The 18127-nt window shown below is 37.1% G+C and overlaps 1 protein-coding gene across 1 annotated transcript in view; it reads right to left on the reverse strand.

Moving 5' to 3' along the window:
- Positions 1 to 18127, reverse strand: part of LOC109054251 (VWFA and cache domain-containing protein 1) — a 66378-nt gene that overhangs the window by 1882 nt on the left and 46369 nt on the right. The window contains exons 10-26 of the mRNA XM_042725984.1: positions 17952 to 18101; positions 16735 to 16858; positions 16513 to 16630; positions 16217 to 16385; positions 14501 to 14643; positions 14073 to 14254; positions 13697 to 13807; positions 12445 to 12567; positions 10497 to 10596; positions 10288 to 10404; positions 9839 to 9999; positions 9264 to 9350; positions 8448 to 8564; positions 7006 to 7157; positions 5152 to 5313; positions 3489 to 3566; positions 2072 to 2173 (exon numbers count right to left, since the gene is read on the reverse strand). Of these exons, the coding sequence (XP_042581918.1) occupies positions 2072 to 2173; positions 3489 to 3566; positions 5152 to 5313; positions 7006 to 7157; positions 8448 to 8564; positions 9264 to 9350; positions 9839 to 9999; positions 10288 to 10404; positions 10497 to 10596; positions 12445 to 12567; positions 13697 to 13807; positions 14073 to 14254; positions 14501 to 14643; positions 16217 to 16385; positions 16513 to 16630; positions 16735 to 16858; positions 17952 to 18101 (2196 nt within the window). The remainder of the gene's footprint in view (positions 1 to 2071; positions 2174 to 3488; positions 3567 to 5151; positions 5314 to 7005; positions 7158 to 8447; positions 8565 to 9263; positions 9351 to 9838; positions 10000 to 10287; positions 10405 to 10496; positions 10597 to 12444; positions 12568 to 13696; positions 13808 to 14072; positions 14255 to 14500; positions 14644 to 16216; positions 16386 to 16512; positions 16631 to 16734; positions 16859 to 17951; positions 18102 to 18127) is intronic.

Genomic DNA, 18127 nt, shown 5'->3' on the forward strand with positions numbered 1-18127 from the left:
TAATATTGTGGAAATGTTATGGCAAATTAATATAACTGTTTCTATTTAAATACAATTTAAAATGTAATTTATTACTGTGATGGCAAAGTGGAATTTTCTGCAGCCATCACTCCAGTCTTCAGTGTCAAATAATCCTTCAGAAATCATTCTAATATGCTGATATAGTACTCAAGAAATATTTTTATATCACAGGTGAAAAAAAAAGTCATCAAAATTCAGTCTTTACTGTCAGTTTAGATCAATTTAATGCATCCCTGCCAAATAAACTATTAATTTCTTTAAGAAAAAAAAAGATCTTGCCGCCCACAAATTTTTTAAAAGCAGTGTTCAGAAACCTAATAAAAAAAAAAAAAAAAAAAAAAATATATATATATATATATATATATATGTATATATATTGAAAATAATACAGATCAGGGATACAACTAAAAATGTTTTAATCAGTGCAATGCAAAACTATAATTATAAAAACATTTGTTATAAATGTATTGATACAGTAGCAGTAATGATTGTAATAATTATAAAGTTGTGGTGCAGAGGAAGGGCAATAGTGCAAAGTAGCGTTCATGTTATTATCAGTTTGTCTCAATGCAACAGATTTGCATTGAGGAACAATGCCTTGACGCTTACTTCCTACTATACCTATTATTATACAAACAGTTTTAAACATACAGACTTTATACTGAGAGACTACATTGAATATTTCCACTTTCAAATTTGAATGTGTCAAACTGAAGAGAGAGAAAAAAAAATGTGATTTCAAAATTGTTGATGAGTTACATCATCTGAAACATACACCTTCCTTTATACACAAATTTAAAATTAAAATCCTGACGTTAAAAGAAGAAGCTAAAGTCAGTGTTATTTGTTATCTACCCAAATCCACTTTCCCCTGTCAAACTGTCAACGTTCCTGTTTAGACAACAATACAAAAGACTCATGAAGTAGCTGAAGTGAATAATAGATTAGACAGTTACTGGCAACTAAACTTGTATGGTGGGAGGGGAGCTAACAATGCATACAAAAAACAAACAAACTGTTGGAAACACATCCTGAATTAAATTAAGACAGTACAAAGAGCACAAGAAAGGTCTTGTCCTGCTGTCAGGTGGCCAAACGTCCAGCCACATGTGACATTTGAAACGGGATCGGAGGTGAAAAGAAAGGTCAAAAACCTCTTATGTTCCTGACTTTGATCAATGTTTGCATGAGCAGATCTGGAACCAGCTTTGAAACACTGCAGTGAGAGTAAAAGAGCTGGGATACCGATTCTGGATCAGGATCTATCCCTAAACATATCAAAGAGCCAAGCAAGCAAACAAGTACTAAAAAGCATCTCAGTTCCTGGCAGAAAACACATTTCTGTTTAGAGAAATTCTTTAAACCTCGATCTGAAGCGAATACTTGTATACATCTACGTTGCTCCTGGCAAAAACTCTCTGTGTTGGTGGAGCAGTAATGAGTCAGAGAGCACAGGAAAAAGCTTCGGAGCTGTTCTCCTGCATACGCACGCTCAAAAGCCAAATCAATATTGCTTTAAAACGACCCCTTAAGCTGGATGACTGAGCAGCCGGTGGGAGGCGACCTTTAACCCTGCCAAATAAAAATACAGGGAAGAAACTTTTGTACTTGGTCTTTGCCACCTCTAACTGTTCTCGCATCTCTCAATCTACCCACTTTGCTGGCTTTCTTCCTCCAGGTCTCTCATTGCACCTCTCCTTGTGGAATAGGGCTGCCCTTTCTCCTCTTGCTGGTTACACAATGATCTCCAGAAAGCCTTGTCCCTGAGGGGCGGCAGATTTAGCATGCACTGTAGACTCCATGTAACCCAAGCCTGGAGCTGCCAATGAAATAGAGGCTGAACACAAGCATACACTGAGCTCCCGGGGAAGGCTTTGCTTTATTTCAATAATAAAACTCTCAATATATTCTTAGGTGAGAAATTTGATGGTCACGACTTTGAATTTTTCTTTGACCCTTGTTTCAAAAGGATCTTTTCAGACCTACTAATATCGTTTTTCCTTTAGACTTTGAGGAAGGAGTGCACATACACACACATACGCACTCTTACCATGGTCACTTTCTGTCCCTGACCGGCCCCAGTATCTCCGCCGTCGTTCTGGACTGTGTGTGTGCCTCTCGATAACAGCAGCAATGAATCGAGTGTTACTAACTGCAGAGAGAGAGTGAAACAGAGCCAAATGGTCATATAACAATAAAACACTCGGGTCTCCAACTGGCCAGCATGATGTAAGAGTACAGGAAATTTAAGAGGCAATAACACACTTCACATAAAAAAGGTTATACTGGGGATGAACTCGGTAAACAATGAGGACAAATTCAAAAAGATGTCTTCCAAAAGACTTCCAAAGCACCATATCATATGTGTGTATGCTAATTCCATAATCTAAACAGCTAAGTAAGGTTGGTAAATTATATATATATAATTACGAATAATCACAAATTAATATATATATTAATTTGTAGTCAACAAACATGGTTTAACAATGAAAAATAATACATTTATAAATGAACAATTGCTATAAAATCTTGTTTGTGCAAGATGTCTGTATGGAATGGAATGGTTAGTAAAATGTTACATATTTTGTTTTAATCATTTAAATTATAAGTCTCTCTGAGTCAGAGGTTATCAAAATATTACCAAACAATTTTAGATTTTGTCTTCGACTTTTTGGATCCTTGCGTTTGTGTCTTAATTTATAGGAATATTTTGGGTTCAATTCCCAAAGTTGAGCTCAAACAGCACCACTTTTGGCATAATGTTGATCAAATTAGTGCACTAACTGTTTTGCACTTACAATGAAAGTCAATTGGGCTAGCAGCCTTTTAGTACATTTTGTCTGTTTTTAAAAACTGAGTCGATAGTAGGAGTACGGTGTTTACATTTTTCCACATTTCCAATTATATGCACTGATTATAAGTATTATATACATACTGACTGTTATTCATTTAGATTTCTTACAGTAATGCATGATGTTTCATAATGCATGTTTCTTACAGTTACGCATAGCACAAAATCTAATTAAAACAACTTTGTGATGCAAATCAGATGGTATTGAAAATGCTTCTGATTATAAAATGTACAATGAAACAAGTATGCCGATCAGGAACACATTATAATATTGTCACTAAAGATGAGACCAATTATGACATCAGACTAACCCACATGGCTTTTAGAAGCAATTATCACACAAGAATGACACAGTACCATTGTGAGCATGAATGCTCGCTTTTTACTCTAGGAGAATAAAACAGCACACCGTACACAAAGAATTCATGGATTATCATCCATTTGGTGTCTGATGCACTGAATCAGTGAAAAACAGCATTAATGGTACAAAGTACAATACTGTAGATTTGAAGTACATAAAAACCCTCAGTGTATTTACTAATGCTAAAATGGGCTTTAAAGGTTTTCTGTGTTAATTCGCGTGAAGCGGTGCCAGGCAGGGAGGCGGGTATCTTACTTATTCCTCTGTCTTCGTGACTGTCTTCATCTCTGTCATCTCGTTCGTTGTCCAGGTTGGACATCCGGACAGACATCTCTGATAAAAGAGACAGAGACAGAAAGACAGGTGTAAGAGAAGATTAGAAAGATGGAGCAATCCTGAACAGATTTGATGTAATATATCTTTGACTTCTACTTTGGTCCACAGTCTACCTCATAAAAAAGATGACAGACATCAAATCTCAAATCACTTTTTGCCCACGAATGCCCATCAGACATTAAAAACCAAGGAAAGCCAATTCAAGGGAATATAGCATTCCAGTCTATTCATTTCTAGAATGCAGATTCAGACTAAAGTGGACTCTCTCAGACTGTTTGTTTATCTGCAAAACTGACTGCAACACAGACTGATCCAAACACATTTATATTGCATCAAACCAAGTTATCCTTCCTAGTCATGCACATATAGAGACTGAATTTGGCTGAGACATGAGGAAGCAACTGCAAGGGAAGAGGGAATTCAGCGCTTTAAATTACTTTTATATCCTTCTAAGGTCCTTTTAGCGGTCAACTGTGTTTAGTATCTCATTAGCACAGGGAGTAGCACACTTTAAAAGTGCACTCAATAATTTTTCCCTCATTAAAGTGAGTTTTACTTGCTCTTCTTCTGAAACAACTTTCCTTCTCAGGCTGACATCACCAGCTTCTTTGTCAGAGATCACTTGTCACTTTCTAATCAATTCTCAATTATAAAAGGTCCTGGTCTACATTATATAATCTTTGATATCACAAAATAAATGTCACATGGGTTATGCACTTTGACTTTAATTCAATCAACTTTAATGCTGATTCTTTTTTATTCAGTAGTAAACTATTTAAACCAAACCACAACAAAGTCAAACACAGAGCTGCTTGATAATGGCAAAAATCATAATCACGATTATTTTGGACAATATTATAATCACAATTAACATAAGTAGTGGGCGATATCACACATCTGAGTACCCCCCCCCCACAATAGTGCTATATTATTAAGTATATTTCGCTGAAAAATAAAGATGCTATGATATCAAAATTTAGACAGCAGTGAAATTTCACAATTCTTGATAATCAAATATAAAAACAGAATAAATATAACACTGATGTAAGTCTGTATGAATTACATATACACAAATTTTTATTAAAGCTACTAAAGTTATTCAGTCAAGCAGTAAATGTATTTTTCTTTGTCTTTTGTTGTTTGATTAACATTAAGGACGGCAGCAGGTATATTAGGCTGCTGTCACTCTAAGACTGAATGCACAGCTCTAATAAACTGACACATCCGATTACTTTTTGTGTTTGGTTCATGTTCCCTTTTGACATATTTTTGTGTGTATATATATATATATGTTAGCCATGTATCCGAAGCCCAAAGTATACTTTGCTTGTCTGTGTAGCTTGGTTCATCTTGAAAAGTGCATACAGAAAGTCGCCTGAGGAGCAGCGTGAGCTCTCTTTAGCAGCTTAACGCACTTTTAACAACTGCCATCCTGCAAACACATCCTTTAGTAGACTGCATATTATGACAGTCACATTAGTCTAAATGGAAACTGAAATTTATTCCAGAACCATAGCATTGTTTCCCAACAGTCCCAGGTAAGAATCACATTCACTTTTAGACTCAAAGTGTCCAGATTCACCTTGTGCAGCCAGCGGGGACATGTGCTGATGACTGCGACGGTGGATCTGGTGCCTGTAGGCATACACAGCTAACACCAGCACCATGATGCATCCCATAATCCCTCCTGCCACTGGCCCCACAGGCGCACTCTTGACCATATTCAGCGAAGCCAACTCCTCATCTGCAAAGAGATGAAGAAATGAAATAATGAAATAAAGCATACACACTAGCAAAGATCCTCAAGGCACAATGTGTGACTCATGACGTCAGTGCAATTCCAAACTTTTGTGCATATCTTTCCAAAACAGCAAAACTAAACAATAGAAAGAAGTAATTTTCTAGTGAACTATTGTGACCCATCAATGCAATGTAACTACATACAGGTGCATCTCAGTAAATTAGAATGTTGTGGAAAAGTTCATTTATTTCAGTAATTCAACTCAAATTGTGAAACTTGTGTATTAAATAAATTCAATGCACACAGACTGAAGTAGTTTAAGTCTTTGGTTCTTTTAATTGTGATGATTTTGGATCACATTTAACTAAAACCCACCAATACTTCTGAATTGTTGGCCTTCTGGAAAGTATGTTCATTTACTGTACATGTACTCAATACTTGGTAGGGGCTCCTTTTGCTTAAATTACTGCCTCAATTCAGTGTGGCATGGATGTGATCAGTTTGTGGCACTGCTGAGGTGGTATGGAAGCCCACAGTGGCCTTCAGCTCATCTGCATTGTTTGCTCTCTTGTTTCTCATTTTCCTCTTGACAATACCTCATAGATTCTCTATGGGGTTCAGGTCTGGTGTGTTTTCTGGCCAGTCAAGCACACCAACACCATGGTCATTTACATTTAACCAACTTTTGGTGCTTTTGGCAGTGTGAGCAGGTGCCAAATCCTGCTGGAAAATGAAATCAGCATCTTCAAAAAGCTGGTCAGCAGAAGGAAGCATGAAGTGCTCCAAAATTTATTGGTAAATGGGTGACTTTGGTTTTCAAAAAACACAATGGACCAACACCAGCAGATGACATTGGACCCCAAATCATCACAGACTGTGGAAACTTAACACTGGACTTCAAGCAACTTTGGCTGTGAGCTTCTCCACCCTTCCTCCAGACTCTAGGACCTTGGTTTCCAAATGAAATACAAAACTTGCGCTCATCTGAAAAGAGGACTTTGGACCACTGGGGAATAGTCCAGTTCTTCTTCTCCTTAGCCCAGGTAAGACACCTCTGACATTGTCTGTGGTTCAGGAGTGGCTTAACAAGAGGAATACGACAACTGTAGCCAAATTCCTTGACACGTCTGTGTGTGGTGGCTCTTGACCTTAGTTCTTGAATCGATTTTGCTTGACAATCCTCATAAGGCTGTGGTTCTCTCGGTTGGTTGTGCATCTTTTCCTTCCACTCAACTTTCTGTTAACATGCTTGGATACAGCACTCTGTGAACAGCCAGCTTCTTTGGCAATGAATGTTTGCGGCTTACCCTCCTTTCGAAGGGTGTTAATGATTGTCTTGTGGACAACTGTCAGATCATCAGACTTCCCCATGATTGTGTAGCCTAGTGAACCAAACTGAGAGACCATTTTGAAGACTCAGGAAACCTTTGCAGGTGTTTTAAGTTGATTAGCTGATTGACATGTCACCATATTCTAATTTGTTGAGATAGTGAATTGGTGGGTTTTTGTTAAATGTGAGCCAAAATCATCACAATTAAAAGAACCAAAGACTTAAACTACTTTATTAACTTCATTTACTGAAATAAATGAACTTTTCCACGACATTCTAATTTATTGAGATGCACCTGTATGCTATTTTAAACAGAACAAATAATAAACTGCAATAATAGTGTGACTACAGAACTAGCAGCTCACCTAAAATGCCCAGTCCATCCACATAAGGACTCTTGGCACCCACAATCCCTCCAAAACATTCCTTCTGTAGGGCACAGTAAGGCTTATCCAGATGGGTCTTTCCGTCACTGTCCACCATACACCACTCACAGTCCAGAACACCAAAACAGTCACTACAACCCACACAAATAAAACAGAACATAAAAAAAGCAATGTTATAGAGATGGCTACACATACACTACCATGCAAAAGTTTGGGGTCAGTAGGATTTTTAAAACGTTTTTGAAAGATATCACTTTCGTTTACCAAGGCAGTATTTATTTGATCAAAAATACAGTAAAACAGTAAAATATTATAATTAAAAATAACTTATGACAAATCAAAATATACAGAAAATGTATTTTTTTTCCTTAGATAACAAACATAAATATTCAGCAGCCATTACTCTGGCCTTCAGCTTAACATGATCCTACAGAAATCATTCTAATATTAAGACTGCACAATAAATCGCATGCGATTGTCATGCGCATCACGTTAGTAAAGCCAGTTCTGTGATTAGTAGTAAATCTCCATCACGTGCATGCTTTCAGATGGAGCTGCACTTAAAATACAGAGCCATAGTTCACTGACAAGCTACGCAATATCGCGTTCATAATCGAAGGCTATTCATCTGCGATTATGAATGCGATATTTTGTAGCTTGTCAGTGATCTATGACTCTCTGTTTTAAATGCTGCTTCATCTGAAAGCACGTGATGGAGATTTACTCTGATTTAATCTGCAGTATCAAATCTGTAATATAAAATGCATATAAGCATTTTATATTACAAACTATACATATTTTTAAAAATAATAAAATACCATTAATTAGTAGCTTTGAATATGTATATTTAACACCGAGGTTCCAACATTAGTTAATGAATAAACTAACAAACTAACAATAAGCAATACATTTGTTACAGTATTTATTCATCTTTGTTAATGCAAATGATTTAACATAACCGTTCAATCATATCAGTTCAGGTCCATTAAATGATATTAACAGATTGAACTTTGGATTTTAATAATGTTGAAAACTCTATTAACAAGGATTAATAAATGCTTTAGAAATATTTTTCATTGCTAGTTCATACAGTTAACTGATATTAACAAATGGAACCCTATTGTAAAGTGTTACCAACACAGACTTGGTTCTTTGAGTCTATGTTGAACGACAGTGTGAGATAACTCATGAGCTATTTTTGTGAGTCTTTGATTTCGACAGTCCCTAATAATAGCTGACATTGTATGATCTTGAGAAACACACATGCTTGTTGTTGTGGTCAGCCCAGCTTGTGAATAAGTGATGTGAGATTAGCTGTGTTAAGTGAAATGAGAAACATCATTACTCTCAGAAACTCTGTGTTTCTGTTAAGGTCCTACTAAGGGCAGGACGATCACAAATGATACAGTATATAGCCATACCTGCTGGTGAAGCGCTGGCTGCATCTGGTATTGATGCACTGAGGCAGTGTGTCCTGCAGACTGGGCTCAATTACAGTCAAAGACAAAGGCTCTTGGTGCACGTCACAGCTCGGATTTCTATGCACACACACACACAGACACACAGTAGTAAGGCAAGCTGAGTCAGTTAGGCCCTAAACACAACATGTAACTCATTAAAGTCAAAGCTATTTGTAATTATTTATAACAGTCTGGCAACAATGTTGTTCTTTAGATCAATAGCATTCAACAGACAACAAATAATCAACAGTTATTATTGCTACACAGTGAATATTCAGTCTTTTTTTTAACAACAGGTCTCTGTAGTAAAGAATACATTTATTAGCATTCAAGTGTACAATTTTTCACTAAAATGAACAGATGGCACAGTGACAGAAAGGTAAATGCCTTGAGATCTCTCAGCTGGGAATAATGCGATAAACCTGAAAGTGTCTAAATGTCTATTGAGGAACAATCCCAAACTGACGGCTAATTGAGGACACAGGTGGCTGGATATCTATTCATCGTGACAAACAAGAACTTGATGAAGTGACAGGCAGAAGTGTGTGTGTGACTAAGTGTGATTCATTCCAGTGAATGCTGATGAGAATCTGGACATGTGGTCCAGTGATTAATTGCTGGATCATATATTGTGGCAGTCTATTTTCCAAGCACTTAAGGGCTAATCCTAACACATTGTGTACAACATGTATTATGTGTTAAAATGGGCTTAATGTCTACTTCTACATGACCTTCAATAAATAACACAAGACTGTCCTGTAAACAGCACCGGTTTACCTGTTCTCAGCGTTGGTGAGGTTGCCAGTACATTCATTGACCTCTAGAGGGCATTCACAGGGGCACTCGCATTCATTCTGCTCCATTCTGAGGAAGATGGGAATTCATTGAGAAAATCTGTTTACAGGTCTTTTAACTCTTTTTAAAAATAGCTTTGCTAATGTACTTCTACAAGTCGATTAAAATAGTTTTTAAATGATAAATTCTTTTTAAAAAATTTGCAGCCCTCCTCACATTTGGACAAATTCTGTTAAATGCACAAATTTTTGTCCAATCAATATAAGAAAAAATGGATTTATCACTGTGGGTTATGACTAAAGCCTCCTGGCATTTAAAAAATGTAATTGGCTATTACCTTGTGGGTTAAATTCCTCAAAATAAAACACATAAATATAATACAAAAACAAATAAATGCCATCGAAAAGTTTGGGTTCAGTAAGAGTTTTATTCAGCAAGGATGCAGTAAATTCATGAAAAATGACATTTAAACTTCCTGTTCATCAAAATATCCTAATATGAATTGAGCATTAAAGATAACATGTTTGTAGAAGAGTTGTGCAGACTGTAAACATTACCTGTGGCAGTTAAGACAGAGACGATCCACAGTACTGCAAGCACAGAAGGCCAGTGAATCACAGGTCTCATTCACAATACCAGCAAACGCATTGGTTCCTGGGATACGAGTGAGTCGGTACTTTGAGCAGTGACTGCCATGCACAAGGTTTGTCAGATCACCTTAAAAATGACAAACACACAGTAAGCCATTAACAATCATTTGAATTCATAACAGTCTTTCACTTTGAGCATACAATTTCTCATTAAAAACAACAATTTATAATTGCCCAGCTGGTTATACTAGAAAGCACATCTGTTGTAGCCGCTACTAAAACAACCTCCATTAGGTGGCGTGCTAACATAACTAATACATTAGGTTGAAAAAAAACGTAAAGAACGGCAGGATTGTCAAGTCAAACAAAATTTACAGTAGCCTGATATGAAATATTTCATATGAGACTCCACTCACGACAATGCTGGTATTGAACTTGTAGAAACGCTGCACTGTACGATCACTGAAACTGTTACACAGGTTCTTCTTCACAAAGTTGGGGTGGTTGAGAATGTCATTGGCCACTAGAGGCTCCTAAAGTCAAGCAAATCAGGAAGAAAAATTATGATGGTTTTCAGTTTCATTACCGAACTTTGAAGTTTCTCCTCAGACCCACAGTTCCTTACCTTATGAGTAATATGTTGCTGTTCTGCTGGAGCGTGGCCCTTCGGGTCAATCAGGGTCGGATGGGCCACCAGATAGCCTCTGTCCTCCATGATAAAACACCTACACATACATAAGGACCAAGACAAATAGGATCAAGCACTCTGAGCCTTACAAAGATCCAAAATGACATTAAGAGGGGAAAGGTGGAAGGAAATGGAAGATGGCTTCCTGTATGTTCACAGGGTACAATCTGCAGTTCAGAACAGTTCAGGTTATTGTGTGGCACACTGAGGCATTCCACTTCACTAATCCTGTTTAATGACCATAGCACTGAAAACTCAAAGAACACTGAGGCCTCCACAGCACAGACAGATAAAGAGACAGAGAGAGCATGAAGAGGGACAAAGAAAGAGACAAACAGAGTAGAAATAGAGTTAAGAAAAAAGAAAAAGGGAGGGAAGAGAGGAATGAGAGGGAAGGGTAAAAGAGAGACAGAAAAGAAGGGAGCGAGGGAAAAATGGGGGCACTGGCACCTAACATAACAGGATGTGTCTGGAATGCAGCCCTAATCAGCTTATCTCCCTTTGTGTCTTTCAGTCAGTCCTGAAAATCATACTCTGTTTCTTCACTGGCTTTTATATATTGCATCAGTAGGGTTTATTTGCGCTGCTTGCAAAGACAAGCATTACTATTGCTTTTTCTTGGGGTTAAAATATTGAGCTACAGACATGAATGATAAAGCAAACTGCACAGCTTTTTTATGGTTATATGGTTGACTACCCAAATTAAATTTCCATTTAAATATGATACAAAAATAATCATGAAACAACAATACTATTATACTTGTATAGGAGATATATTTATATGACTACAAGACCCCAACTGTCCTCAACAATAAATATTTTACAAAAAAAATTAGGAGTATCTTTAGATTAAAATACAATTTTTGATAAAGAAATGTAAAAAATAAATAAAATAAATGAAAAATAAATACAATAAAATAATTATTGAAATAAAAAAGTTGGGGTGAATTAAATATCTGTCTTTTTAGTTGTTTTAGCTTATTTTAAAGTTTGTTTTGCCTTATTTTAAAACATTTTAAGTCATCTTGAACTTTGGTGAGGCCCCGTTTTAGAGCCACTGGTATATAAAATATTAAATATTCAGGAAATGCATTTCAAATTAGAAATGGAAATAAATACTCATGGAACAAACTAGAAAATGTATTTTGATTTATATTTTTTGCTGAACCCTGGTATGAACGCAAACTGTGCTTAAAAGGTAATGAAGTTGTTTATGATTTAATTTCATAAGTTGTTCATCATGATGTCATAATGTACTCCTTCTGTAATTTTTCAACCATTCTTTCTGGTCAGAGGTTTCCATAAATATGTTTACACAGAGTTTTATGGTATTATGCTCTAATATTTTAGTAGTGTATAAAATTGCAACTTTGTGCACAATTACTCAACAACTAGGCTTGTAACGTCAGCTAAGCCGGTTCTCTGAATATCATAAGCAACCGCCATATCGATAATAAAAACTTCCCACAATAACCTAATGTCATTGCAGCAACTTTTGCATAGGCAAGAACCACCTAATTTTTTTTTTTTTTTTAATATCATTGTTCCAGTCTTTCTACTTTTCCCTTCTCATCTCTCCTCTCTCTCTACATCCAGCCCTCCCTCAGTTTCTTGATCCCCACCTCAGATCGTTCCCATTCTATCTCCTCCTATCCTAAAAGAGGGAGCTTAGAAGCATGCAGAGAAGACTTAAGTGAATGCCTCTTTTTCCAACAGAAGCAAATCTGATTAGTTTCATTTGAAAGAGCTTTAAAGAGCCTCTGTGGGGCATCAATAGCTTCAGGCGCTACGCTGGACACCACAGCCGGCAAACTGGGGTCTTGGCAGACACTAGAGAGTTTGAGAAGAAATGAGATGGGGGTTGGGTGTGGTGGGAAGGCCTTACCGGATTTTGTTGCCCTTGTCCTGGTTGCAGATGGGCAGAAGATCCAACAGAACTTTGTAGAAGTAGCGAAGAGTGAAATCAATGCCCATAACTGCTACTGTGTAACCGGAGGCCTTTTGGGAACTGGGAAAGGAGTCAGATAAGTGTGTTGAACAATATGAAGAATGAGGAGATCTACAGTTTGATGGGTCACTGCAGTAGAGCTTTAGATCAGATCACACACTACATAGTCACATTTCCTCCTCTTAAGAGAGAGCTGATTGGAAAACCTGAAGGGAAAACACTCTTTATCTACAATAGACATTCTGGAACGCTGCCAGTTTCAAACAGCTTCATCATATCTCTACACACACGACCACACACACACGTGCGCGCACGCACTGTGCAAAGCACCAACCCGACAGTGATGAGGCAGTTGTTTTTCATTTGCAACAGGTACTGTTACGTACTACATGTGCAATACTTTTTTCAACTAGACTGCAAAACAAAAGTTTAATTCATGGTACATTATGACAAACTACACTAGGCTTGACGTAAAACATTCCTAGTGTTTCTTGTGACCAGTAGTGATGTGTCAGGCTTGAATGTACATGAAGATTTGATGTTGAAAAAAAAAAACACAAAAATGAGTGAATAATGACTTTTACATAGCACACGAGTCCTATGAACTACTTTTAACCCCTTTTGAGAGTGAGTACAATTTTTATGTTGTGGTTGACCTATTCATTTAATTCTCTATATTTAAGTTATTTATATCATAGTTTTTAGAGTCTGATCCATACAGGCATAAAAAAACAGCTAGTGTCTGAATAAGCAAAAAAAATGAATATCAACATTATAAAAGCCATAACTCATAGCAAATGGTGTCTAAACCAGCACTTCTCAAACTTCTTGACTTATAGACCTCCATGTCTCCAACACAATATTCAAAGGGCCCTTTCCCCTCATACAGACCAATATATTTTTCAGTATTTCTACCATTATTATGACAAAACTGCTTGTTTTAAAACAGAACAGAAACAGGGAGTACACAGATATATATATAAAAATTATTTTTCAATCAAATGTTTTCAATAAAAACAAAAGTTATTCAGAGGGAAAATACCTCTAAATTTTTTCTTAAACATTTTAAACAATAGTTAGAATTTTTAAAAAATATATTAATAATTTTTTACTTAAATTACTTATCCTGTGGCCCCCTGGTTGAGATCCAATAGGTTTAAACATGAAATGTGACCCTTAAACAACTGACCTAGAGGCGTGGATGGTGTGGCTTATAGTGACCACATAGCCTGCCCCACCAATATCCAGATAGGGTCCGGTAAAAGTGATGAGGCCAGGATTGGCTACAGCATGAAGGTACCTAAAAGACAAAAGGATCACTAATTAGACCACATTTTAAACAGAAATTCATAAATTTATCAAAGTTTGTTTTACTTTTTTTTTTATATACAATTTTTGTATTAAAAAATACACCCTTTTTTTGTAGTGTGTCCAGCTGCATATGAACACAAAATACCTTCTTGGGAATCTGTCAGTTTGCTGAGCTTAGTCAACAGATTGTGGGATCTGTTGACCAGCGTCCCACTAGGAGTTTGAAGACCTCCGTCCTGAGGCTCAAATCTTACCATTGCCTCCTGGTGGGATCGAAGGCTTTGTCCATGAGAGAACCGGGGTAAATCCGCAGCACCCCATTGGGCGTTGCTATGTAACGCCTCACAATGTAGCAGTTGAGGCTGCTCATCTCCATAAGACTCATCCATTCATCTGTCACGTGACTGGTGGCCATCACCTCATTCCTCACAGAAGACTGGAAGACCAAAGGAGGGGGGTGTTAAAGAATTCTACTAAGCAGAGCATCATAAAGACTGGTGCGCTGCATTTCTCTAATGAAAAATAAGAATTAAAGAGGAGAGGAAGCCTGCCAACTAAGAACTGCCAGTTAGGACTGAGAAACCACCCATGTGACCACTAACTGTGAAAGATTAAGCAACTCCCAGGTTGGCTATGAGACATGTGTTGCTGAGATGTGCTGTAAGTGTGTGTTTGTGTGTACCTTCAGGCCTGGGTTGGCTATGAGCCGGGTGTTGTCACTCAGGTAAGCTGTGTAGTGCTCCACCATGCGCTTGGTCTCTGGCTGACTCAAGTGCTCATATGGAGAGGAGAAACTACCAGCAGACAACATCACTGTGGGACTCTCTGAAAAAAGATAGAGATGAATCAATTGCGCTGCTTAATTATATTAGCCCCAAACCATTATCAATCATCCCTTTGGTAATATTCACTTACCCAAAAAAGTATACTGTTCGAAAGTGTGGGGTTATTAATTTAATTTAGGAAAGAAATGAAAATGTTTATTCAGCAAGGACACATTAAACTTATCCAAAGTGACAGTACAGACTTGTAAATAAATTATATTCTTGAACTTTCTATTTATCAAAGAACCATGAAAAAGCACACGTTCCCAATATTAAGCACCGCAATCCTTTTCAACCTTTATAATAGATAAGAAAAGTTACCAAATCAACATATTAGAATGATCACGTGACAAAAAAAACCTCAGTAATATACAGTATATCTGTAATGTATATATATAATATATATATATATATATATATATATATATATATATATATATATAGTTATTACAAATCAATAAGCCCCAAGAAGCCGTGGTGTACAGTGGATTTATAACAGCTAAAGGGCGACACAAAGCGGAGTGCCTAAAACCCCCTTAGCTGTTATAAATTCACTGTAAACCACGCCTTCATGGGGCTTATTGCTTTTATAAAATGGTTATTCCATATTGAGCAAGGTTTCACAAAATAAAACAAAACAAAAAAAAAAGTAAAGATATTAATAAAAACATTATTTTTCCACCAAACAATGTAGTTCCTCCTCGGTTGTGGTTCCAACAAAGTGGTTGCCGAGCAACACACAAATGTAAACCCAAATGTTAATTTACAACAGCTTCGAAATCAGAATCAAGGACCGGAACTATCTGTTTTATAAATAGAAATATATATTTCTATTTATAAAAAAGGATAGTTCCAGTCCTTGATTCTGATTTTGAAGCTGTTGTAAATTAATCTATAAAGATACACTTTGTTGGAACGACAACCGTTTCTAAGGAACTACATTGTTTGGCAGAAGAATAATGTTTTTAATAATATCATTGACTTTATTTGCTCTGTTTTATTTTGTGAAACCTTACTACGTTTATGGAATAACCATTGTATAAAAGCAATAAGCCCCGTGAAGCCATGGTTTACAGTGAATTTATAACGACTAAGAGGTTTTAAGCACTCCGCTTCACGTCGTGCCTAACAACGCTCCTTAGCTGTTATAAATTTACTGTAAACCACGGCTTCTTGGGGCTTATTGCTTTAATATATATATATATATATATATATATATATATAGAGAGAGAGAGAGAGAGAGAGAGAGAGTCTACTTTTCCCATAGTTAATGCATTCACACATTTATTTCCCTTTAACAACAAAACAACTTCTGACATGCAGTCCTCCGCTAACATTTATTTGTTTTTTGTTGGTAAAAACTCACTTGTTGAGCAAGAGCAAAGAAACTCTTGTAACTGTTCCGTCTAGATTTGATATTGATTTATAGAAAAAGAAATATCTTAAAATAAATGTCTCGCTCCGTTTTCTGAGAAACGAGCTCTGCATAGTAAGTCCTAACAACATTTCGAATAGCATGTACTATTTTTTTTTCCAAGATGTTAAGATTATATTAATGTTTTGTCTGAGCTTACCGACTGTAGCGAGCTGTTTAAAGTGGAGGCAGGAGCTGGGCTGCCCCAGCAGATCCAGGCGGTGGTACAAGAGTTTGCTGCTAGGGGCCGTGTTCAGATTTTTCAGTTGCTTCACCGGGATCTCCGGCTGTACATAAACTATACACAATATAAACGAAGTGTCCTGAACCTGCAAATCAGGGGTCAAGATCAGTAAAAATACAAAATGAATAAATAAAACAACATACAAACACAGTCTGGTTTCCCCTCAGCTTGCTCTAAGCCAATGCTTGTTCCACTGTGGAGGAATAGCTTACCAGTTTCCAAGCATAGCTGACATTGTAGGCATCTCGACTGGGATCACGTAGGCGGTTCATGTGCCAAGACAGAGAAGAGTTGACAGGCACAGCAATGACCTGACTCCCCAGAGGCAGACTAACAAGAAACACACAACATGAGCTTAGCAATCACGCGAGTAACACAGTAAACTCGAGCAACTGCAGATACCCAGGTCTTTTTGAAATCCCACAAACCCTCACCTGAGGATATTTTGACGCACAGCAGCAAACCCTGGGATGTTCTCATAGTGGATGATGTCTGTATGGAGGGGAGCTTCAGTCATCAGGTAAGGTCGGGTGAGTGACGGATGCATGAGGGTGTAGCCTGAAAGATATGCAAACATTATTTTAAATTGATATAATATATGAAAAAAAAAAACTAATTAATATTCATAAAAAATTAAAAAAAGTAAAAAAAAAAAATTCCACCCATTTTCTGACCAGCAGAATTACTAAATTACTATTAAATAATTACATTGAATTATAAACTTTTTTTAGTTTAGTATATGTAAATGCCTAATTTGTATTTGAAATGCATACTTTTTACTTGCAAGCTGTGACTATGTTTCCTGGTCCAATATAGTTTTTAACAAACTGTATATTGTTACAGCTTTTCAGCTAATAGATTACACACAAAAACTGTGGCCTGCACAACACAGGGAGAGACTTCCTTTTGAAAAGAACTGAGAGGCAGTGCTACCTCGTCTCTTTACTGAACAGCTGGAGACAGCAGGTGCCACTTCATGATCCCAGTCTGGGACTGTATACTCTCAGGAACAGATAATCACCCTCATTTTATTACATATGTAATACAACACAACCTTTTAGTGTAAAGTGGCAATTTCTGGAGGGCTTATCGAATTGTTTTAATAAGTATTAAGTAAAGGTTAACAGCGCTGTAAATTCAGAGACGCTTCACCCTGCAGGGGGAAGTCATGGAAAAACAAATAGATGTTATTCAGAGCAGGATGAAGAAAGCGTAAATGAAAGCTTGTCAAAATAAGGGCAACACTGCTTAATTTCATTCTTTGGTGGATGGTGTTTGCATAAGCAGACTACTGATCATTTTCAAGCGGGGGGAAAAAATCATTTTAAGTCTTTTCACCCTAAAAAGTTCTAATCCACAGAGAGTTGCTGGTGCCACTTCAAGAAACTGGCATGATGTCAGCCATGGCTCTGACTCTGAGCCGCCAATTTGTGGGACAGCTGATTCCCCTAATGAACTGTTAAAGGTTAATGGTCTTCAGTTCAGTGTTTTGTGTCAGTGAAGATCAGACATCCAAATCCATGGTGAAGTTGGAAAGTCAAGTTGAAGTGAGGCAAACAGGGAAACATGTAAAACAAGCTTGGCTCATTTTGGCTAATGGAACCAGGTGGATCTCAACCAAAAGCAATCATCAGCGCATGCATCTTCCTACCTTTATTGTCTATGAGGAATGTATATGAGGCCAGGGAGTCCTGATAGTAGGTGACGTCCTCCAGTATGTATGCCAGATTCACGTCCACTCCAACGACACCCAGCAACAAGTTCCCAAAGTAGCATGGCCGGCTGACGGTCATGATGAAACCTACAAACAGAAAAGAAGGTCCTTTC

The sequence above is a fragment of the Cyprinus carpio genome, chromosome B6, assembly GCF_018340385.1.
Source record: "Cyprinus carpio isolate SPL01 chromosome B6, ASM1834038v1, whole genome shotgun sequence".
Classification (NCBI taxonomy): Eukaryota; Metazoa; Chordata; class Actinopteri; order Cypriniformes; family Cyprinidae; genus Cyprinus; species Cyprinus carpio.